Here is a 22,338-nt window from a genome sequence, read left to right on the forward strand (position 1 = left end):
CCAAACAGTTCCACCATCTAGGACCAGGTGTTCAAACATGAGCCTATGGGGGCATTCCCATTCAGACCACCACATCCAAGACCAACGTTTTTATGGGCTTCTCAGGATTGAACTCAGGTCCTCATACTTGTGAGGCAAGCAATCTACAAGTGGAGCCATCTCTTCAGCCCATGGTCGTTTCTTTCTTCCAAAGATTGACTTTGAGATGTAAAGTAACTACTGTTCCAGAGACCCAGGTAGAAGCTGAAATGAAGACACATTTCCCCAAGCCCAAGTCATCCTTATTGGTGTAAGAAACAACTGTTATTGTCCATTTCTGTATGAGAAAACCACTGTGTTGTACCAGAGCAGTATGCTGGCCATTTTTGCCTTCTCTCTATGCTGTTGTCTCTTCCTGCAGAATTGTGTATTAAAAACTGCTTCGTGTTCTTCGGTTTCATAAATGTGCTGCTATCTTGGCCAACATGGGGATACATTAATAAAATACTGCTACGTCTTTAACTCTACCTTGAGTCTGAGACATGTAACAGAGTCCTTGTTATGAGGAAGGGTAATTGTTCTCTTCTTTGAAGCTCTTCATGAAGATGGATTTCTAGCCTTCTTCCAATGTGTTTGCTGTGACCTGCTGCAGTGGTTCTCAGAGCCTCCCACAGGGGCTCTGAGTCTGCAAAGAGCAAGCAGAGCTTAGCTGTCGACTCTGCCATCAATCCTTCCTGTCAGCACTGGTTGGAGAATGCACATTCCCATGCAGCCCATGGGCTTGAACGTCACATTCTGACTTTGGCCATTCCCACCCACAAATGAGCCACCAGGCCTAACACCTGTATTAGTCACTTCTCATTGTTGTGACAAAAGCAACTTAAGAAATGGGTCACTGTGGCTCGTGCTTTGAGGATATGGACCATTATGGTGGTGAAGGCATGATGGCAGAAGCTGGAGGCGGCTGGTCACATGGCATCCACAGTCAGGAAGCCGAGACAGATGGATGCTGGGGCTCAGCTTGCTGTCTCCTTTGTGTTCAGTCTAGGATCTCAGCCCATGGGATGGTGCTGCCCATGTTCCGGGTGGGTCTTCCTCCCTCAACTGTCCACATCTAGAAATTCCCTCACAGACATGCTCAGAGTTGTTTCTACAGTGATTCTAAGTCTTATCGGGTTGACGATCAAGATGAACCATCCCAAGTTATTTATAACTCACTAGCTGGGTGGTCATCAGTGGTTGAGTTGTGTGAGGCAGGGAGAACATGGTCAGTGGACTGTCTCCAGTTTCAGCTAGCTGTGTGGTACCAGAAAGACTCTTGTTTTATTTTTGAGACAGTCTCATGTAGCTGAGGCTGGCCTTACATTCACTATGCAGCTGAGGATGACCCTAAACTTACATCTTCCTGCCTCTGTGCACTGGATGCTGGGATCCCAGGGGGTATTGTCATCACACCCAGCCAGAGAGACAGTGTGCAAAAACTACAGTGGGAGATGAGTTAACACGGAACCAGGAGAAGGTACGGTACAAAATCTCCGTATCTAATGCAAGCACGCTATTTATTTTGGTATATAGGAAGACTAAGGTTCCATTGTAACTACAATACTCTCAGAGATGTCAAGTGATTATCAAATTGTGTGTCTGGGAACTGTATGTATGTATTCTTGTGAACATGTGTTTGTGTGTACATACATGTGGATGGAGCCCCAAGGTCTACATTTGGTGTCTTCCTCTATTGCTCTCCACCTTCTTTGCTAAGAGCCTCTTCCTGAACCCGGAGCTCACTGGTTTGGCTAACTGGCTGGCCAATATGCTCCAGGGACCGTCCCATTTTCACTTGCCTAGTGCCAGGGACACAGGTGCACATCTGGGTTTTATGTAGGTGCTGGGATCCGAACTCATGTCCTCAAGCTTGTGCAGCAAGCACCTGCTCTCTGAGCCACTTACCCAGCCCCATGGTTACCACACTCAACAAGCCAGCACAGTTGAATTTATCTAGTTGCAAATTACAAAGTGACCCTATGGAGGGACGGAGGACTGCAGGTCCTTTGCACCCAGTGACACTGTTTGATTTAGAGATGTTGGATGGACACTGGAATGCAACTTTCTTATTTACAGGGACTGTCAGGGTGCATTTTAGCAGATCTCAAGCCACCAGAGTTGTTTATGGCTAGCTGGCAAGTGTCCTTACGGCATTTTATCTCAGCAAGGAAAACTTAACAACGGTCAGATCCAGCCACCCAAAAATGCAGATGATGAATGTGGACAAGTCCACTCTGGGACCTGGAGGAAGATGGGTGGAGATACGGCCCAGATTTCATAGAAGCTTTGGTCAGATCACGGTGGCTCCTCCTCAGAAGTACCCCACAGTAAGGAAGCACCCCACAGTAAGAAAGCACCCCACAGTATGTAAGTACCCCACAGTACAAAAGTACCCTACAGTATGTAAGTACCCCACAGTACAAAAGTACCCCACAATAAGAAAGCACCCCACAGTAATAAAGTACCCCACAGTAAGGAAGCACCCCACAGTATAAAAGTACCCCACAGTGAGAAAGCCACATGAGTGACTTCAACACAAGTCCTCAAATTCTGACAATTTTGTCCAAATTCTTTTATGTGAAAAGGGGGAAACAGGCTCCTTTGGGTCCACGTGTCCTGGTTGGCTCTGGCTCGCTGCAATAATTGTCTGGATCAGGTTAGCCTGCAGGCATATCTGGGTGGGTGGGGTTGGTTGTTAATAGACACAGGAGGCCCAGCCCACTGCAGGTGGCACCATCCCTAGGAAGGTGGTCCTGAACCATATAAGTATAAGCCAGCCTTCCAGCCATCCCGGTACCCAGCATCCCAGGGTTCCTGCTGTACTTGTCTGTCTGTGAGGTGAGTTCCTTATTTGGAGGTAATGCTGCATGGAACAGCAAACAGCCCTGCCTTCAAGTTCATGACCTGGACTCTCAAGCCAATAGAATTCTTTTCCCCTCTAAGGTGCTTCGGACCAGAGTATTTGTTACAGAAAGAATGCAACCGAAACTCTGTCCTGTAGTGGATTTCTGTCTCTCCATTGCTATTCCATTTCATAACATCCAGCGGTCCTTCTTTGGTAGAAGACACGTTATCTTACTGAGACATTTTGAGAGAACACACAGCGCCGGGAAGGTGGCTCAGTTGTAAAAGTGCTTGCCCTCCAAGCACGAGGGCCTGACTTTGAGGCTAATAATCCACGTCAAAAAGAGGACACTGGTTCTGTGAAAACCTAGCTTGGGACACCTCACACTTGCTCTTCCACTTCAGTCTCTGTGCATGATGCCCAGGGGGGTTGCAGGGGAGCAGAGCACACAGATGTGTAAGGGGCACAGTGATGGTCAATGCTGACGGCCATCTTAGCAGGCTCTAGAATCCTAAGTAGAAGTCAAGCCTTTGAGCATGTCTGTGTTTCTAGACTGGGTTAACTGGGAGGGAAGACCTGCCCTGAATGTGGACGGCACCATCCCATGGGCTGCAGTCCTGGACTCAATAAAAAGGAAAGGAAGCTGAGACCAGTGTGCGTTCATCTCCTTCTGTTTCCTGACTGTGGTCACATGAGACCAGCTGCCTCACTCTCCCACCGATGTACCTTCCCCCGCTGTGATAGACTGTGCCTTCCAACTGGGAGCTAGAATCAACATTCCCTCCCTTCCCTTACAGTCACAGCACTGATGTCACAGATAACCCCACCCCACCCCAGTCTTGTCTCTTTTACCTCCTTTAGCTTCCGCCTGGAAGCTGAGGGGTGCTGGCACCATGCTCTTCCCAGCCTCCAGAGTGAAGAGCTGAAGTACACTCTTCTTCATAACTCACCCAGTCTCAGGTATTTTATTATAGCAATGAAACGATTGACCGAGACAGTACCTGACACATCAGGCATTCAGGAAATGAATGAATGAATTGAATGGATGCTAGATAAAGAACCCATCCAAATGATACATTGGACCACTAAGGTGGTCTAGGATTCATATGGAACACTTTTGGAAAATGCCTGTTCAAATAGATCATTCTCGCAGCGCATGGCTTGGGTCAAATGAAGTGAAGAAGGGTCTGAGTGCTTAAATGTTGCTAAAGAGACTGTAAAAGGCAGAAAGTCTTGGGAAGGTACTGCCTGCTGCCAGGATGTCTGGAGGAGAAAAATAGTGTGTTTATCTTTTAAGAGATTTAAAAAAAATATATTATACCATTATAAACAGTAACTCAATTAAGTAAATTGTTTAGCTGAATTTTTCATTCTGAATACAAATGAGATGCATTATGTGGAAAATAGCTTGGGGGAGGCCCCCGGGAGGGTGGACATTTGTTTCAAGGGTCGGTGACTGATGACCGCAGTATAAGGCATTCTGTTTGCAACACTTAGACTATTTTTCCCCTCAACCCATAAGCCTTGCTTATGACCCAAATGAGAGGTGGTTTACAGACAGAAAGAAGAACTCTCGAATCAGGGAGTTCTTGTTCCCTGGCGCACTGATTCTGATAAAATGCCTGGCATTGCCCACCTACAGGAAGCAGCTATTTATTTTGCAAGTGCAGCAAGTTCCCATTTTAGATGCTTGGGGTCTTCATAGGGAGCACTTAGTCTGAGAAGGAGATGGTGAGGACAGAAAGGGTTGAGAGGGAGAAGGAGAAAGTACCAGCATGGAGTTCAGTAGGAATGGGTTGGGGAAAATGGGGCCTGGGAAGGCATGGGGCCAAGAATATACAAGCCACGTGCTGGGAGATGGCTCAGTGGGTACTGTGGTTTGGATGTGAGCCATCCCCTAGTGGTGCAGGTGTAGGGACATTTGCTGATGGTGAGCTCTGGGAAGACTGCAGAGCCTTTAGGAGGTCGGACTTCGCTGGAGGCTATAAGTCGGATCAGGGTATGCTTTGGGTGTTTATACCTCCTCCTCCTTCAGTTCTCTCTCTATTTCCTGTGTACAGATGACAGTGTGATCAGCCAGCTTCCTGCTCCTATGGCCATCCCTTCCTGTCTGGTGTTATGTCTTCCCCACCAAGATGGACTCTATCCCTCTCAACGGTAATTCAGATGAACCCTTTTACCCTTTAAGCCGTTTTTAATCAGGTATTTTATCACAATGAAAGAGGGGAGGTGGCCAGGAGAGAGCCAGGCAGCTGGGGTGGAGAGATGCAGTTCTCAGGACAGTAGGTGTTTCCCAACAGAATAGAAAGATATATTTAAATAAAAAAATAAATTTTTATTTTATGCTGGCTGATGGCACACGCCTTTAATCCCAGCATTGAGAGGCAGAGGCAGGCAGATGCCTGAGTTTGAGGCCAGCCTAGTCTACAGAGTGAGTTCCAGGACAGCCAGCACTACACAGAGAAACCCTGTCTTGAAAAACCCAAAACAATTTTTTTAACTTTATTATTCATTGGGAGTGTCACATGTGTGTGCTGATAACTCGTAGAAGTGGGCTCTCTTCTTTGACTATATGGGTTCCAGGAATTGAACTCAGGTTGTCTGGCTTGGAAGTAAATACATTTACCCACTGAGTCATCTCTCTGGCTGAAAAAAGATTTCAATACTTTTCTTTTAGAGACCAGCTCTCTATGTAACCTGAGCTGAGTATTTTAAGCTTTGAACAACCAATATGGCCACACTCTATGTATATCGAGCAGCCAAATACCATCTCCTTGACATCTCTAGGGCAGATGGCACTATGCCAGCTCGTAAGCATTTAGTATTTTCTGGAAAAATGAGATACGGTCAGTTGGTAAAGTGCTTGCCTTGGAAGTATGAGAACCTAAGTTTGATCCCCAGAACCCATGTAATAGAAAGCCAGGCATAGTGGTATATGCATTTGTAATCCCAGTGCTGTGGAGGTGCAGACAGGCAGATCCTTGGGGATCATTGGCCAGGTAGTCTAGACTATTTGGCAAATTCCAGGCCAATGAAAGGCCCTGTCTCAAAAGAATAAATAGACATAAACAAAAAGTGAGTGGCCCCTGAAGAACAACATCTGAGATTATCTTCTGACACTTGCCACAGACACACACAGACTCATAGATACACACAGACACACACAGACACACAGACACAGAGATGAGATACAAACTGAACCACAACTGGAATAATTAGCCATTTCCTCAGCAGGAAGAGCAAACTTTGAGATCTGGTCTCACTCGCTTTCCCTTCTTCTAAAGGAAGACTGGGTGATAGAAAGTCATGTGACCCAAGCTGATCCAATAGACAGAGTCATGAGTTTTGGCCTAATTCTTCTGGTCCCCCCTGCCCCATCACCTCTATTCCAGGCTAGCATGGGCCACTAGCATGGGCCTGCTGTGAAAAGGACAGCTCAGATAGCAGAAACAGGGCATGGCGAGAGCCAGGGTGTTCCTACTGATTCTGGATCCAGCCATACCTGGGGAGTTCAAATGATCCAATCCATCCCCTTTCTTCCTTAACAGTGTTTTGAAGGGTTTGTGTGAACTGTTTGAACTGTGTTGTTTTGTCTTATGTTGCTGTAAATCCTGTCTAAATGAGGTACAAGGATTAACTTCCATCAGAAAAACCACAAGCCTACAATTTCTCTTGTGAAGGTATTTGTGTGTGTGTGTGTGTGTGTGTGTGTGTGTGTGTGTGTGTGTGTGTGTGTGTGTGTTGTGATGTGTGTATGTGTGTGTACAGGTGTGCACCCCACATACTTCTGTGTGGAAGACAGAGACGCATGCCAGGTGTCTTCTCCTATCACTTGCCACCTTATTCCCTCAGATGGGATCTCTCACTGGGCCTTGAATGTCCTGGTTTGCTTTCTGACTGTTGTGATAAATACCATGACCAAAAGCAGCTTGAGGAGGAAAGGACTGATTTCATCTAACATCTTACAGTATATTACAAAGGGAAGCCGAGGAAGGAAGGAACCTGGAGGCAGGAACTGAAGCAGAGGCCACAGAAGAATGCTGATTCCTGGCTTGCTCTCCATGGCTTCCTCAGCTTGCTTTCTTAGAGAATCCAGGACCATCTGCCGATGGTGACACCACCCACAGCAGGCTGTGCCCTCCCACATCAATCATTAGCCCAGAAAATGCCCCACAGGATTGCTTACAAGCCAATCTGATGGAGGCATTTCCTCAACTGCTGGTCCCACTTCCCAGATGGCTCTAACTTGTATGTATGTATCAAGTTGACCAAAAAAAAACTCATCAGCACACTCAAGCTTGTTATTTTTCTGCTGGGCTGGCTACCCATGAAGACCCTGTGATTCTCCTTATCTCCACCAACTCTAGTATGTGGGTTACAGGTGCATGTGATCACAGTATTGGTTAGGGTTTCTATTGCTGTGAAGAGACACCATGACCACGACAACTCTTACAAGAAAAACATTCAGTTGGGATGGCTGGCTTACAGTTTAGAGCTTCAGTCCATCATCATGGCAGCGAGCATGGCAGTGTGCAGGCAGACATGGTGCTGGAGCTGAGAGTTCTACATCTTGCAGGCAACAGGAAGTCAACTAACACACTGGGCCATATCCTGAGCATAGGAAACCTCAAAGCCCACCCCCACAGTGACACACTTCCTCCAACAAGGTCATACCCACTCCAAGAAAGCCATATCTCCTAAGGTGCCACTTCCTATGAGATTATGGGGGCCAACTACATTCAAACTACCACACCACACCCAGCTTTTTTTTTTTTTTTTTTTTTTTTAAATATATACACTTGGGTCCTCATGACTGTGTGGCAATCACTCTTACCTACTGAACCATCTCCCCAGCCCCCACATATATGTTTCTTAATTTTAAAAAATTATATATGTGTATGTGTACAAATCTGTGTGTGCTTGTGCATGGGTGCCTGTGGAGGTAAAAAGAGGGTGTCAGATCCCCTGGAGCTGGAATGAAGGTGGTTGTGAGCCACTGGGCATGGGTGCTGGGAACTGAGCTCTGATCTTCTGCAAGAGCAACAAGTGTTCTCAACTGCTGAGCCATCCTCCAGCCCTCAGTTTCTTAACCTTTCACCTCCTGTGATGTCTTACTGGTTCACTCTAGGAACTTACCTCTCTCCAAGGAGGACATCTGGTAGATTTATAAACGTGGGGAAGTCCAGGTTATTCAAGACAGGGTAGGCATGAATGGGGACAAGCAAGGTGTCATCTCCCTGAGATTGGGGAAAGGAAGTTAAATTTAGCGTTTGGAAAACTATCATTTTGAAAGATAACTTTTTTTTAACCATTAAAGAATTTCCTTAGGAAATCTCAGTGCTTTACATAAAACATTAGAAATACTGGGTTTCTTTTGTGAGTGTCTGTGTGTAAATGTGTGTGTGTGTGTGTGTGTAGGTGCATTTGCACGGTGTGTGCATGTGTGTGGAAGCCAGAACTTTGGGTATCACTGTTTAGATGCCATCCTCCTTTGTGTTATGTAGACAGGTCTCTCACTGGCCGGGAACTTAACCAAATACTCTGGAATGGCTAGCAAGAGAGCCCCAAGGGTCCTCTTGTCTCTACCCGACCTCAGCAATGAGATGGCAAGTCCATATCACCATGGCGTATCAGCATTTCTAAAAGTGTGTTCCAGGGGTCAAACTCAGGTCCTCATGCTTGCAAGGCAAGTACTTTACTGACTGAGCCATCTCTCAAGCCTCAAAAACTGCATTTGTAAACCATAGACAAAGCACAAAAGATGTTTAAGGCTATCTTACGAGACCAATGCTCGATATTACCCGTGAAAGCTAAAGGTACTAATCCCCCCGTGTGAATACAGAGATGCTGCCCTATCTGCTTCCACTTGGAGAAGTTATAAGGGAAGACATTATTTAGGGGACCAAGAGAAGCGCAGGGCAGCATGGGAAGCCATCAGCAGGAAGAGCACAAAGACCAATTCTAGTTCATTCTAGTTTGGTGACCTTGAACATGGCCTTTGATTCTCCGGGTTTGTTTCATCCTCAACAAAGCGAATATAATCATTCTTTCTCTTGAGGATATCTTTAAAAATCAAAGCAGGTTACGGCTCTAAAATGTAAAAAGTACTGCGTCAATATGGAATATCTTTATTTGCCATTTGAAATGTGCCCCTGGGACTCTACACCTTGGGTTCTTGACTCTGTATGAGGTCACATAACTGAATGTGGGGCTATAAAGTATTTGGTAATAGTTTCTAAATGCACAAAGGCCCAAAATGAATTTAAAAATCAAATGCGTGGTGAATCTGGGATGTTTCTAGTAACACCCGCCGTGGTTCATCGCTCAATGTCACTGTAGCCCTGGTTCTGAATCATGCATGCTGTGACTCCCAACGATGATGGTCGAGACTGTCTGAAACACTTGGGCTCAGATTCAAGACCGTTGCACACTATTAACTGTGGAGTTCTTTTAATTGTACATATGAAATAATTCTGTTCTTATAGGAACATAATGCTTTAATTATGGAAAATGCAGACTTCACTTTATTGTGTTGCTCCTTGGCAGTGATGATGTCTTCTTTTTTTCTCTATTACGCCTTGGCATGTATCAAACTAGTGTATCTTTGGATTGTATTCATTAGAATATTCAGTTTTTATGCATTTGCTTGGTTTTTTTTTTTTTACTTTTATTGTATATGTGTGTAGTGTTTGCATACATGTGTGCTAGCATGCATGCCTGTGAATCATGAGGAGGCCAGAGGAAGGTGTCAGGTGCCCTGCTTTGGCATTCTTTGTCTTACTCCCTTGAGACAAGGTCTCTCCATGAACCTAGAACTAAGTAGTCTGGGCAATCCTCCTGTCTCTGTCCCGGCACAGTGCTGGTGGTACAGGTGTGCACATTCATGCCCAGGTTTCTACCTGGGTTCCGGGGATTTGAACTCAGGTCCCCAGGATTGCAAAACAGGTGCTTTACCCATAGAACTGTCTCCCTAGCCTTGACTTTACTTCTTATACAAGGTTTGGCTATAGAACCCAGGAGAGCCTTGAACTCGAGACCCATCTGCCCCCGCCTCTTCAGTGCTGAAACTATGGGCATAGACCTTTTAAAAATGAAAATCAAAGGGAAACTACCTTTAAGTCGGACCTTACTATATAAATTGTAAGTAATAATATTATTTGAAAGCAAAAAGAAACTCATTTGCTGGTAATTTGTAACCTTCCTCTGAGTGCAGCTGACTTTGTGGCTTCTGAACTTCCAAGACTAGGCCTGTGACAAAAAAGAGAGGAGAGTGGAGGAGAGTTGCAGACTCAGGAGGAGGCCGAAGGGTCGATGAAGAGATCTGTGATAGACTCCTGAGGACTCATCCAGTGCGGGTACCTCAGGTCACTTCTCCAAGGCCTCACCGTCTATGGACATTGCTGCTGGAGTCTCGGGCCAGTCCCCAGTGTTTATAACTACAGAATGGGCACTATTTATTTTCTAGCTCGGCACTTAAAGGAGCACATAAAAGCCACTTGATGAAGCTTTCCCAGGACCCCAGCACCCCAGATCAATGGAGGTTTGCAGTGCGGTGTTCGGGAGTCTTCCCAGGTTCTCTGTGCCTTAAGGTCTTCCCAGCTGGGATGCAGGCACAGCCCTGAGCCTACAGCCTCATCTGCCACTCAGAGAGTGCTAAGGGGTCATCCTGGCTCTGTCTTCTTCCTTTCGGGATACTATGTGTTAAGTGTCAGGCCCCAGGGGAGACCAGCAGGATGTTTTGGGAGCCTGTTGGGATCACCATGTCCAAATCTCTTTCTAGTTAGGAGGAAGATACAGCTGAGGACCACCTATCTCCTACAAAACTGAAAAAACCAAGGTCCTTCTAGCTCTTTTTCCTCTTCCTTCAGATATGAAGTGTCTCCCCACCACCACCACCTGCCACACACATCCCCAGCCCAAGAGACAGCTTCTTCCAGAAACTCACCTTACAGTGAATACGGATGCAGTCATAATAATAACGCCACTCATCTGGAGAAAATGTAACGGTGACCATGAGAGACAAGCCTGGGATGAGGCGATGCTCCTGGAAGGCAGGTAGGCTGTGTTGGGACAGGCCCCAGACCTGACAGACAGCAGCACTGGGGGTGGGGTGGGATGGAGGATGCAGACTCTCCTGACCCAGCAGGCCCACATCTGTCTCAGCAGGGAAAGTGACCCAGGGCCAGTACCTTCTTCTCGTAGGCGATCCTGAAGTATTTGGTCTGCGGTGGTAAGATATGAAGGTGTGTGTCTTCATCTGAAATATTGGCAATGTACTAGGGGAGATGAAGATGGGTTAGAATTTGACTTATTTACAGATTTATCTCTTCACTGCTTACACCTCATCTTTATTATAAAGAGGGTTCTAGGACACATGTTATTTTCAACTTTTTAGAAGACATGAAATACAGGATGGGAGATGGCTCAGCCAGTGAACTGCTTGCTTGGCAAGCATGAGGAACTGAGTTCAGATCCCAGCACACATGTAAAAGTCTGGGGACCCCCGTGCTGGGGAGGAGATGCAGAAACCCTAGGGCTCCTTGACCAGCAAGCCAGGAAGAACAGATTAGCTCCAGGCTCTGTCTCAAAAAGGAAGACACTCATGCCCTCTTCTGGCTTCCTTTGTGTGTACACATGGGTACGTATAATCACATACACACACACACACACACACACACACACACACACACACACACGGAAGAAAAATTAGAAAAAAAATGGCTTTTCCTATCTTCTTAGAACATGTATGTTATAAATGTGCATTAATGTACATATTTTTACATGTAATATAATGTTTAATATGATCAATAGCACACAACTTTTTGTTTTGTTTTGTTTTTTGTTTTTTGAGACAGGGTTTCTCTTTGTAGTTTTGGTGTCTGTCTTGGACACCCAAGGCTGGCCTCGATCTCACAGAGATCCACTTGGCTCTGTCTCCCGAGTGCTGGGATTAAAGGCGTGTGCCACCACTGCCTGGCCGTAGCACACAACTTTAAAAAGACACATGATGGCTTTTAATTTAAAGTTCTAGATTATCAGTTGGTTATCGCAAAATGATTTGTTAGGACTGGAGAGATGGCTCAGCAGTTAAGAATACCTTCTGAGGATCAGAGTTCAGTTCCCAGCGCCCACACCAGAAGCCTCACAACACCTCTACCTCCAGCTCCTGCAGATCTCACACCCTTTTCTGGACTCCGCAGGCACTGGCACTCACATGCACACACCCCCTCACACACATACAACACACATGTAAGGGATAACCTGTAACTGCAGCCCTGGGGATACAAAGCCCTCTTCTGCCTTCCCACACATATGTGGCATACATTCACACAGATCATTCTCATATATGTGAATAAAATAGACAACTAAATAATCTTGTTGATTTTTGCCTAACTCTTGCACTCATGACCAACTAGTGACTATAATAAATAAATAAATCATACTAATGCTCAGGTAGGATGCACGGTGCCTCTATGTTAAGGTCCTGCATCCCTCATCCTGAGGAGAAGACATTGCTAGTCCTGGCCCTAATTTTGAGAGTCAACATCTTGGGAAGGGTGGAGTCCTTAAAAGCTGTAACAGGGGGCTGAACAGAAAGCCAGAGGGCACTGCTCATTACAGGTTAGTGAGTTTTGTCTGGGCCCACAACCACACTGGCTATCTCCTAGAAAAAGTGATGGCTTATTGATTAATAAATATAATTTCTGAGACAAAAAAATCTGTTCCCTAAAGGAGAAAAAAGAATGTAAGGGGTCTTGAGTTTTGAAAAATCAAAACAAAACAAAGATCATTTAAAATTTCCAAGTAGACTGAAGCACTGATATTAATATGCATGCAAACAGAATGCTTCAAAGCCTACATGACCTCAGTGTTAATGAACATGCACTCACTCATTCCACTTGTGGGCAATGCGCATAGTTTCCTGTGCTGAAACCTAATTAGAAGTCCTTGTCACATCCACTGCAAGAATGAAGACCATCTCAGCAATCAGACTACCCACATTACAGAAAAGGTCTCCCTCACTCTGAGGGGATACAATCACTGCGAATCATCCGGAGGGGCTCAAAGGTGTTGATGTAGGCCTTACTCTCCTGGGAAAGAAAAGGAGACTCCAGTTGAACAGGAGAGCAAACCATCAGGAGCTGGCTGCTGCCTGAACCATCTGTAGCCTTGCCCAGAACGTGGCCAAGGCTGGAGACTCGGCTTCCATTTCAAGATGAGCTCCAGAGTGTGCCCAAGCCACGTCCCCATCAACACCACCATTCAGAACACAGGATCTCTTGGTTTGAGCTGCAGGGTTTGGGATGAGGGGAGGAAACCCTAGTAAAACAGAACAGTTAAGAATTCTCCCCTTGTTTGGCAAGAATGATTTTGAAATTAGGGCCGCCCATATGTGCATGAGTGTGAGGTCATCTACTGGGGCATAAGCAACCTGCAGTTAACATACCTCAGAAGAAAACCAACTCTCCCTTCACTAGTAGCTGTCAATTGCCAATAGCTCCTCAGCTAGGGGTGAGGCCTTGCTGGCATTTTGACTGGCTCGATCTTGCGAAGGTCTTGTGCAGACAGCCATGGCTGCAGTAAGTTTTGTGCAAAGCCAAGTCATGTCCAGAAGGCCGTATTTCATAGCATCTTCCCATCACCTGGCTCTTACATTCTTTCTGCTCCCTGCTCATTAAGGTTCCCTGAGCTCTGCTGGTGGGGAAACAGGTCCATATAGATGTCTCTTCTGTGGCTGATCCCACACACTTACTTATTCCCAGCTTCTAACAGTCATGAATGCTTTTGATAAGAATCTTAAGGTAAATGCTTTGGGCTTCTGTTTAGCTTTGCTGATGGGGACAGGAAGCTGGCTTTCCCGGTGTCTCCCAGAATGCTATTAAGATGAAATCATGTACTTTTATCTACTTCTTGTTTGTTTTCGTGTCTGATAGGATCAATGTGATGCTTTAGATGTCACACTGCCCTTATTGTATGAGTCAACTGCCAAGTCAACCTTGTCTGAGAGTGAGTTCAGCGTCTTCCCTTTGCAACGTTAATTGAGTGTCTTCTGTGTGTCAAGCATTGAGACGGGCACTGAGGAAGTAGCCATGTGAAAATAGGCAGGCATGTGGCTGCCCTCCAAAGGGGTGAAGTGGAGTTGAGACTTCAGATCTCAAAGATTTTATCTTTAATTATCTGTACACGTATGCCTTTGGGTTTATGCACACGCATTTTGGTGCCTGTGAAGACTAGGAGGATGTGTCTGATCCCATGGAGCTAGAGTTACACGTAGTTGTGAACTGCCCAACATGGGTGCTGGGAACCAAAGTCAGGGCCTCTGCAAGAGCAGTAGGCACACTTAACTGCTAAATCATCCCCTCATGCCGTTCATGTTAATATCTGAATCCCACCCCACGGGGTGAAAAAGAACAGCAAAGAGGCACCATGCCTAAATCAGCCATTCTGGCAGAGAGAATGTGTACACTGAAGTGACCACCGCCTCCTCCCAGACCTAGACACATCTTCTCTGGGCAGGCTTGGCACTTGACCAGAGCAGGTCAAAGGTAGTCTTGCCTGGGACATTGTCTTCCCTGGCATTGTAACCACACTGGTCTGGAGGAAGACAGTCCCAACCCTGTCACTCAGTATCCCCTGCACTGAACAAGTGGATTAAACTTGTGGAATTGGGAGTTTGTCTAGACAACCCATCCACAGGGCTGCTGTGAAGCCCAGACCCTGGTCTCAGCAGAACAGGAGGGACACAGCTTTGGAAAGAGAGCTGAGAGGAGACCCTTGACAGAGCAGAGTTAGTTGATACAGGACACTGATGCCCCTTTCTAACTTCTCTTCAAGGAACGGCCTTTCTGAGTAAGCAATCTCTCTCTCTCTCTCTCTCTCTCTCTCTCTCTCTCTCTCTCTCTCTCTCCTCTGTCTATCTGTCTCTCTCTGTGTGTGTATTGTGTGTGTCCAAGCACTTGTACACATGTGTGCATGTGTGTATGGAGGCTGGAGGTCAACCTTGGGTGTCTTTCTTAATCATTTTCTAGTTAATTTTTTTTTAAATTATTTATTTGGAGGGTGAGCATGTGCCATGGAACATGTATGGAGTTCAGACAACTTCCCTCACTCTGCCAAGGGGATCCTGGGGATCAAACTCAGGCTGTCTGAGGTGGCGGCAAGCGCTTTAACCAACTGAGCTATCTTGTTGGCCGTATCTTTAAAATAATTTTTATCGCATTTATTTACTTATGGGGGTGGCGTGTGTCATGGCTGCTTATAGAGGTCAGAGGACATGTTGTAGGAGTTAGTTTTCTCCCTCTACCATGGAGGCCCCATGGCTTGAACTCAGGTTGTCAAGCTTGTTGGTAAGTGCCTTTACCCACAGAGTCATTTCACTGCCCACCGCCATCATTTTTTGAAACAAGAACTGTCACTTTCACTTGGAGCTCAATTCACCTAGTTTGATTGGCCAGGAAGCCCCACTATCCACCTGTCTCCACCTTCCTGGCAAATGGACGTACAACCCACGCCACCGAACCCAGCTTTTTGACAAGGTGCTGGGACAAACTCAGGTCCTCGTGCTTGTGCAGCGAGCCCCTCTCCAGTTGAACCATCCCCCTGCCCCTGCTCTGCATCTGGATTAGTACCACAGATGCTCCCCTGAACCCCTGCCCTTAAGAAGTACCTACCAGAATCTGTTCATGTTGTTTCTCTATCTCATAGCCTCCAAAATGGACTATGCCTGGTCTGGCCTGGATGGCCTTGTTGTTCAGAAGCTTGGCATAAACCTCTGTAACAGAAAGACAGGTCTGTTGTGAGTTATGGAGAATACTGCACTCAAGAAGGTCTTATTGGCGGGGGCTGTCTTTAGTTTAGAGCACTTCAGGCACATGCAATGTGTAGACAGTGGATACAGCTGTTAGTAAGATGGATGATGAGTCCCAAATAAACCGGACTGAGTCTCCTTTTCTATTTAAAAAAAGATTTATTTTTATTTTATTTGTGTGTGTGCGTGTCTCCCCCCCCCGCCCCGTGTGTCTTCCCCCCCATGTGTGTGTGTGTGTGTGTGTGTGTGTGTGTGTGTGTGCGCGTGCGCGCGCGCGCCTGTAGAGGCCAGAAGAGGATGTCAGCTCTCTTAGAGCTGGAGTTCCAGACAGCTGTGAGCTGCCTGATATGAGTGGTGGGAACCGAACTCAGGTCTGCAAGAACAGCCAGTGCCCTTGAAGGATTGGCCTTGTCACCATCCTCTCCTTTTCAATTTTGTTCAGACATGCTTATGACCTATTAGAGTTACTTACTCTCCATGTATGTCACGCGTGTCTTTCTGTGTGTCCTTGTGGGGGTCAAAGGACAATTTCCGGTGTCAGTCTTCAGCAGGCCAGTGAGCTGCCTGACTCTGCCTCCCTAGTGCTGGGATCACAAGCACATATCTGACATGCCTTTGGAAAGCTCCCTCCTGAGTGCGGAGTTACAGACTTGCTACCCCATTCCTTTCTGCGGTGCTGGAGATGGAAGTCAGGGCCTCATGCATGTCAGGCGGGGCTCTAGCTACTGAGTGCCATCCGTTGCAGCCATTTTTTAATGCTGAAATTTTCTTTGGATTGGGGTCCTAAAGCAGCATGCTTTGCTCCGGCCCAGAAAGGGTTAAGTATACCAATGTGTCCTTGACAGTCTTGAGATGACAAAGAGTGACATGGAACCAATGCAATTCTGAGGTTTTAAGGTGGGGCTTGTAGGGTCAGGGTATAAATGTTTGGGGTGCCAGGTGGTGGTGGCTCACGCCCTTAATCCCAGCACTCAGGAGGCAGAGGCAGGTGGATCTCTGTGAGTTCGAGGCCAGCCTGGTCTACAAAGTGAGTTCCAGGAAAGGCACAAAGCTACACAGAGAAACCCTGTCTTGAAAAACAAAAAAACTAACTAACTAACTAACTAACTAACTAACTAACTAAATAAATAAATAAACAAATAAATAAAAATAATGATAAATAAATAAATAAATGTTTTAACTGTCAACTGGACATAACCTACAGTCACCTAGCAAGAGAGTCTCAATGACGGACTGTCTAGAATCTAGACTCCAGATCAAGCTGGCATGTCTGAGGGAGACCGTCTTGATATGAGAAGACCCAGCCTGAAACCGTAGGCACCATTCCCTGATTTAGGGGTCCTGCCCTGTATCAGAGAACACAAGCATGCATCTCTCTCTGCTCTTGACTATGGGTGGGTTGTGAGAGCCTTAATCCCCGTCTTGAATTCCCTGCTAGGATGGACTGTGACCTGGAAATGTGGGCTGAAACAGACCCTTCTCCCCTAAGTTGCCTCTGTCAGGGTGTTTCACCACAGCATTGGGAATGAAACTGGAATGAGGATGCGGAGCTGGCCATGGCTGGCCACCAGCTGAATGTTACCTCCTCCCTCACAAGGTGTCCACTTTGGGTAACGGTGGGACTTCCCCCATGTCAGCTTCTCCAACAGTGAAACAGAACTAGAAAGTCTTCAGGACGTTGTTACAGGGCCACCAGGTGAAACTCATGCAGATGGAAGGTTACCTACCCTCTCCCATCAAGCCGCAGGCTTCTCCCAGAGTCTTTCCTGGTGGGCCACTTGTGTGGTTAGTTCTGGGGATGAGGCAGACACGGCATGTGCTCAGCAATGGTGTCAGGTCATACAGCTCAGGGTGAAGCAGGAAAGAGAGACAGGGAAACCTGGGGAGGCGTGAGAAGGGGAGGAGCCCCACTCCCTGGAGCCCGGTTGAAGCAGTCAAAGACCCGCTTTACAGGGAAGGGACTGTGGTAAATCCCTTGAGCAAACCTAGTGGTTTCTTGTTTTACTTTATGAGATTATAAACCATCTAAAGAATCGCCAGAGTCACCCTGAAATCTCATGGAAAGAGAAGGACAAGGAAAGAAAAGAGTTCTTAGCAACCTTTTGAAATGTAACCTGAGAGCCACCAAAATGGTATATACATCTAATAATAAGGCCATTAACTACAGCTGTCCCTTCTGGATCCTGCACTGTGGGGCCCATTTTCAGGTTCCTGCTGGCTTTACCCAGCAGGTCTGCATAGAGAGGATGATTAGGACCACAGTCCTGAGTGCAGGTGTCTGAGATGGTCTGCACTTGGCTGTGCTGGGGGAGGTCTTTTGCTCCACCCCTTGCGTCTCTATAAATACCCTGGGACAGAGACAGCCAGCCCATTGGAATAGTTTCTAGGCCTCTTCGAGGCTATCCTTTATTTTCTATCTGTTTATCTCCACAATCTAAATCCTTCTATCTAATATTTCCTGTTGCTTGCACTCAAGATAACTCTGAGGAGCTGTGGGGTTGGCAGGTAAATGCCCCGCACTGCACCACACCGGGGTACGTGTTACTCCCGGGGACTTTCTTGGAGAAGCTTGCATCAACGGCTTCCCATTTGTCTTGCTTTCTGCTGAGGGCCTCTTTCTCTTCACCCTTGTGCCTAAGCCTTTGTCAAAAGGTTTTTAATAAACCCGACTAAACTGACTAGTTCTGAAATTCATTTCCAAAGAAATGAATCCTGGTTTGGCCCAAGTAAGGTCTCTAAAAGGTTAGGGGAGCTGCTCAGGCTGTGAAGGGTGACAGTGCAGAGCCCTGTCTCTGTCCTCTCAGGCTGGGCAGAACTGTCACTTCATCCAGGGTACAGAGAGTCCTTGAGTATTCAAGCAGGACAGAGATGGGTGTAAGGGAAGGAAGCCAAGGGGGAGGAGACTGAGGTGAGGAGTGTGATGTTCCCAAGAGCCGCTGAGGATGGAGATTGCCAGTGGTGTTACAGGCAAATATTGGACACTGGAGGGTGCTCCCCGAGGGTGCTCCCTGGGATTTTCCAGGTTCTTGCATTCCAGAGCAAGGAACTGAATCATGCACCAGGAGATGTGAGAGGTGGTAAAATGGAAATAGTTTATTGAGAGAAAAGCAGTTCAGGAAACAGAAGTGGAGCAGGGCTGGAGAAAGGTCAGAAGTTCAGTGGTGGGTGGTGTACATCAGGATCCTCATAGCCCAGTGCGGTATGCTTTGGGGTCCTCTGAGTAGCCTTCACACGTTCTGCAAATGCTTTACTACACATCTGCCTTGGTGGGAGAGTATTCCAGTCTTTCTCTGACATTGGATTTTTATTCATATGTTAAGCGTGTGCGTGCGTGCGTGCGTGCGTGCGTGTGTGTGTGTGTGTGTGTGTGTGTGTGTGTAGACTGTTGGTTGTCATCCACTGTCTGTGTTGTTTTTTTAAAGCAGGGTCTCTCACTGGCCTGGCAATAGCCACTTAGGCTAGAGGGGCCAGCCAGAGAGCCTCAGGGATCCCGATTATCGTGGATCCTCTTTGGTGCGGCTGGGGTTACAAGTGCACACACACCTCAGGCTCGTGAGACTGGCACTGACTCACTGGGCTCTCCCCAGCCTCAGGCTCGGATCTTGCCTAGCTTCTCATCCTACTGTCCTCACACAGCGACGTGTGAGGGAATGAAGCCGGAACTTGGTGATTAGTTTACACCACAAAGACCCATTGTTTGGAGGCAGAAGAAATGGCCCAATGGTTGAAAGCACTTCAGCTCCCCTAGGAGACCTGAGTTTGGTTCCCAGCTTCCATGCTGGATGGTTTAGAGCTGCCTGTGACTCCAGCTCCGGGGGATTTGATGCTTTCTTACAGTCTCCATGGCCGCCGACACATATGTGGCTTATACATGCAAACATACACAAAAGTGAAAATTAAAATGTGTTTTTAAACCTACCATTTAAATAGTTAGATCTAAATAGAACTACTGTTCTTAATAATAAAACTGTTATGAGCCTATAAAATGATACAGCTAATCAGCACCCACAATCCCAGCTTCCTGGGCTCTGGATGCTTTGGAGCTGTAATTTGTAGACAAACGGCCGCTGCCACTCACTGGATTCCAGGAGGTGGTTGGGCACTTCCGCTCTTTTCTTGGGCTCCTCCACCAGGCTCTTCAGGAGGATGGATGACACCTTATCCAAGGGTTCTTCTGCATTTTTTAGTTCCTGCATGGGCGTTTTCACAACTGCCATCTTCTTGTGAAAAATGGAGTTGTCCTTCTAGGGTCAAAGGTCATTTCCTGGGGAGAAAAACCAGAGCTGTAGATTCATCATGAGAAATCACACTCGTATTTCTTCTTAGCTCTTGACAAATGTACCTCTTGTCCTGTGCATGGTGTGCTGTGGCTCCAGCCCTCCCTCCTCTCTCCTGCTGGACACCGCATTCCCACACACGGCTGTCTCATTAATCATTTGACCTCACACACCATAACCCAATATGGCAACACACTCCCAACTCTCTCATGACTCTTCGGGGGGGGGGGGAGGGGGGGAGGCGGGGGGGGGAGGCGGGGGGGGGAGGGGGGGAGGGGGGACACGACACGACTCTCAAAGCCTGATAAGTTTGGAAAGTTCCTAGTTTCCTCTCTGTTGCTATGACAGGACATCCTGACATAAAGCAGTGCGGCGGCGGGGGTGGGGGGTGGGGGGGGTGGGGGTGGGGGGGTGGTATTTGGGCTTACAACTGTAGATCATCAAGGGGACGCTGAGGCAGAAACTCAAACAACTAGTCACATTAACATGCACAGTCAAAGGCAGAGAGAAGTGGATGCTCCCGGGACACCTGCTTTCTGGCTTCCCTCACTCTTACACAGTGCACAGCCTAGCCTAGGGCACGGTGCTGCCCACCACAGGCTGAGTCTTCTCACATCAATTAACAATCCATCTGCAGATACCCATAGGCCTATCTAATCCAGATTTCTTCTTCCCAGATGATTCTAGACTGTGTCAAGTTGACAGCTAAAATTCTTCTTTCTGATATGTCTCCACATCACATTCAGAGATATGTGAACAACGGTCCCTTCACCATTTTGATGTTGGCGAGATACAGGCATTCCTAAGTCACCTTCCCTGTCTGCTAATAGGTGATAGAGGGTAAAGAAGCCTGCAGGTGGCCAGGTTGCACAGACCTGGGGCATGCCTAGGAACTCTGGGGGTCCCTACTGTCCTTGACAGTCATTGGAAATTCCACTCTCCCTATAAACACTGATTCCTGACCCCTTGAGCATTCTTTCTCAATTACTATTTTATAAGTCATTTGGCACTAATGATTTATTACCTTGAAACAGAACTTCATAAATGCCACACTTTTAAAAACTTTAATTATTATTTTGTATTTGTGTGTGTGTGTGTGTGTGTGTGTGTGTGTGTGTGTGTGTGTGTGAGAGAGAGAGAGAGAGAGAGATGGGGAGCAGCAGTGTACAAATGGAGATCAGGGAATAGACCTGAATTGGTTCTCTCCTTCCACTTTTATGTGGGGCTTGAACTCAGGTCCTCGGGCTTGCAAAGCAAACACATTTACCTACTGAGCCATCTCCCTGGCCCCAAACCCCATATTTTCTGTATCAGACATAACTCTTAACTAGAGGCCTTTGCACAAGCCAGGGAGGGGGCTGCTCTAAGAAGCCCCTGAAATTGAAGGTAAAATCAAGACTGAATGTTTGTAAGTTTTGCTTTTGTTTTTCTTGGAGAAGTCCCATAGCATTGGAGAAGACCCCAGAGAACGCAGAAATACAGGGAGGCACACAGTAGCGGCCTAACAATCATTTTCAGAAATAAGTTGGTCTGTCTTCTCCCCTGCACCCCGTCTCAGTAGCAAAGGCAGCTGGCTCCGCAGCACAGCTTAAACCCTCCTCCTGCACTTCCAATGCGGTGCTCTAGTTCACCCCTCCAGCACCCGCAGCTCTTGGTCCCACACAGTCACACCTGTATGTATTTCAGGTAGGGTCAAGTTGGCTAATCCCCTCTTCCTCTAACTCCAATCCGTGCTAAGGGTTGGGTAGAACGCAGACTCACCCACTACCCCCCATCATTTCTTTGGGCCCCAATCCCGACCCCGGCCCAGTCCCAAGAGGAACACCTGCCTGGGGTTCCCCCGTTTAGCAACTCAGCGGTCACCTCGGGACACTCAGGCCCCAAATCCGAAGCCTCTTACCCTGCCGATGATAGTTCCGGGGCGGGGCGGGATTCGACTGCCTGCGGGAACCTACTCGGAGCGTCGTCATGACAACGTGGACGCATTCCCAGGATATGCCGAGGGACGCGCCCAAACAGTCCGCAAACATGGGGGAAGTTGGGCGGTTCTGTTTGGGAGCTAGGGCTCTTTGGGCTCTGAGAAGTGTGCAGAGCCTGAGAAAGACTAGAGAGAGCCTCTTAACTATGTGGAAAACCAGTGGATTCCCCAGAGGAACCGAGAAAGTTTGGCGACACCATGGACTCGGGAGTCTGACGGAGCAGACGGGGGCCGGGCCTCCCAGCACAGTGGGCGGGACCTCCTACTGTACATTCTGCGCCCCACCCCACCCTCGGTTTCACACTTCGGTTTATGGTAAAGTTTATACACTAGCAAAGGTAGGCAGACCGCTAAAAAGAAGTTCTGCTTCCCCAGCTGCAATCATGATCAAATCTCAGCCAATCAAATT

General features: G+C 47.2%; 1 protein-coding gene across 1 annotated transcript in view; it reads right to left on the reverse strand.

Moving 5' to 3' along the window:
* The window catches only part of Cfap221 (cilia and flagella associated protein 221), an 81,181-nt gene extending 59,272 nt beyond the window's left edge, over positions 1-21,909 (reverse strand). Inside the window, exons 1-6 of the mRNA XM_036202749.1 lie at positions 21,852-21,909; positions 19,753-19,938; positions 15,538-15,638; positions 11,056-11,142; positions 10,812-10,910; positions 8,003-8,103 (exon numbers count right to left, since the gene is read on the reverse strand). Coding sequence (XP_036058642.1) covers positions 8,003-8,103; positions 10,812-10,910; positions 11,056-11,142; positions 15,538-15,638; positions 19,753-19,891 — 527 coding nt within the window. The 5' untranslated portion in view covers positions 19,892-19,938; positions 21,852-21,909. The remainder of the gene's footprint in view (positions 1-8,002; positions 8,104-10,811; positions 10,911-11,055; positions 11,143-15,537; positions 15,639-19,752; positions 19,939-21,851) is intronic.
* Positions 21,910-22,338: the final 429 nt, after the last annotated feature.

This window comes from Onychomys torridus, chromosome 11 (genome assembly GCF_903995425.1).
Source record: "Onychomys torridus chromosome 11, mOncTor1.1, whole genome shotgun sequence".
Lineage (NCBI taxonomy): Eukaryota > Metazoa > Chordata > Mammalia > Rodentia > Cricetidae > Onychomys > Onychomys torridus.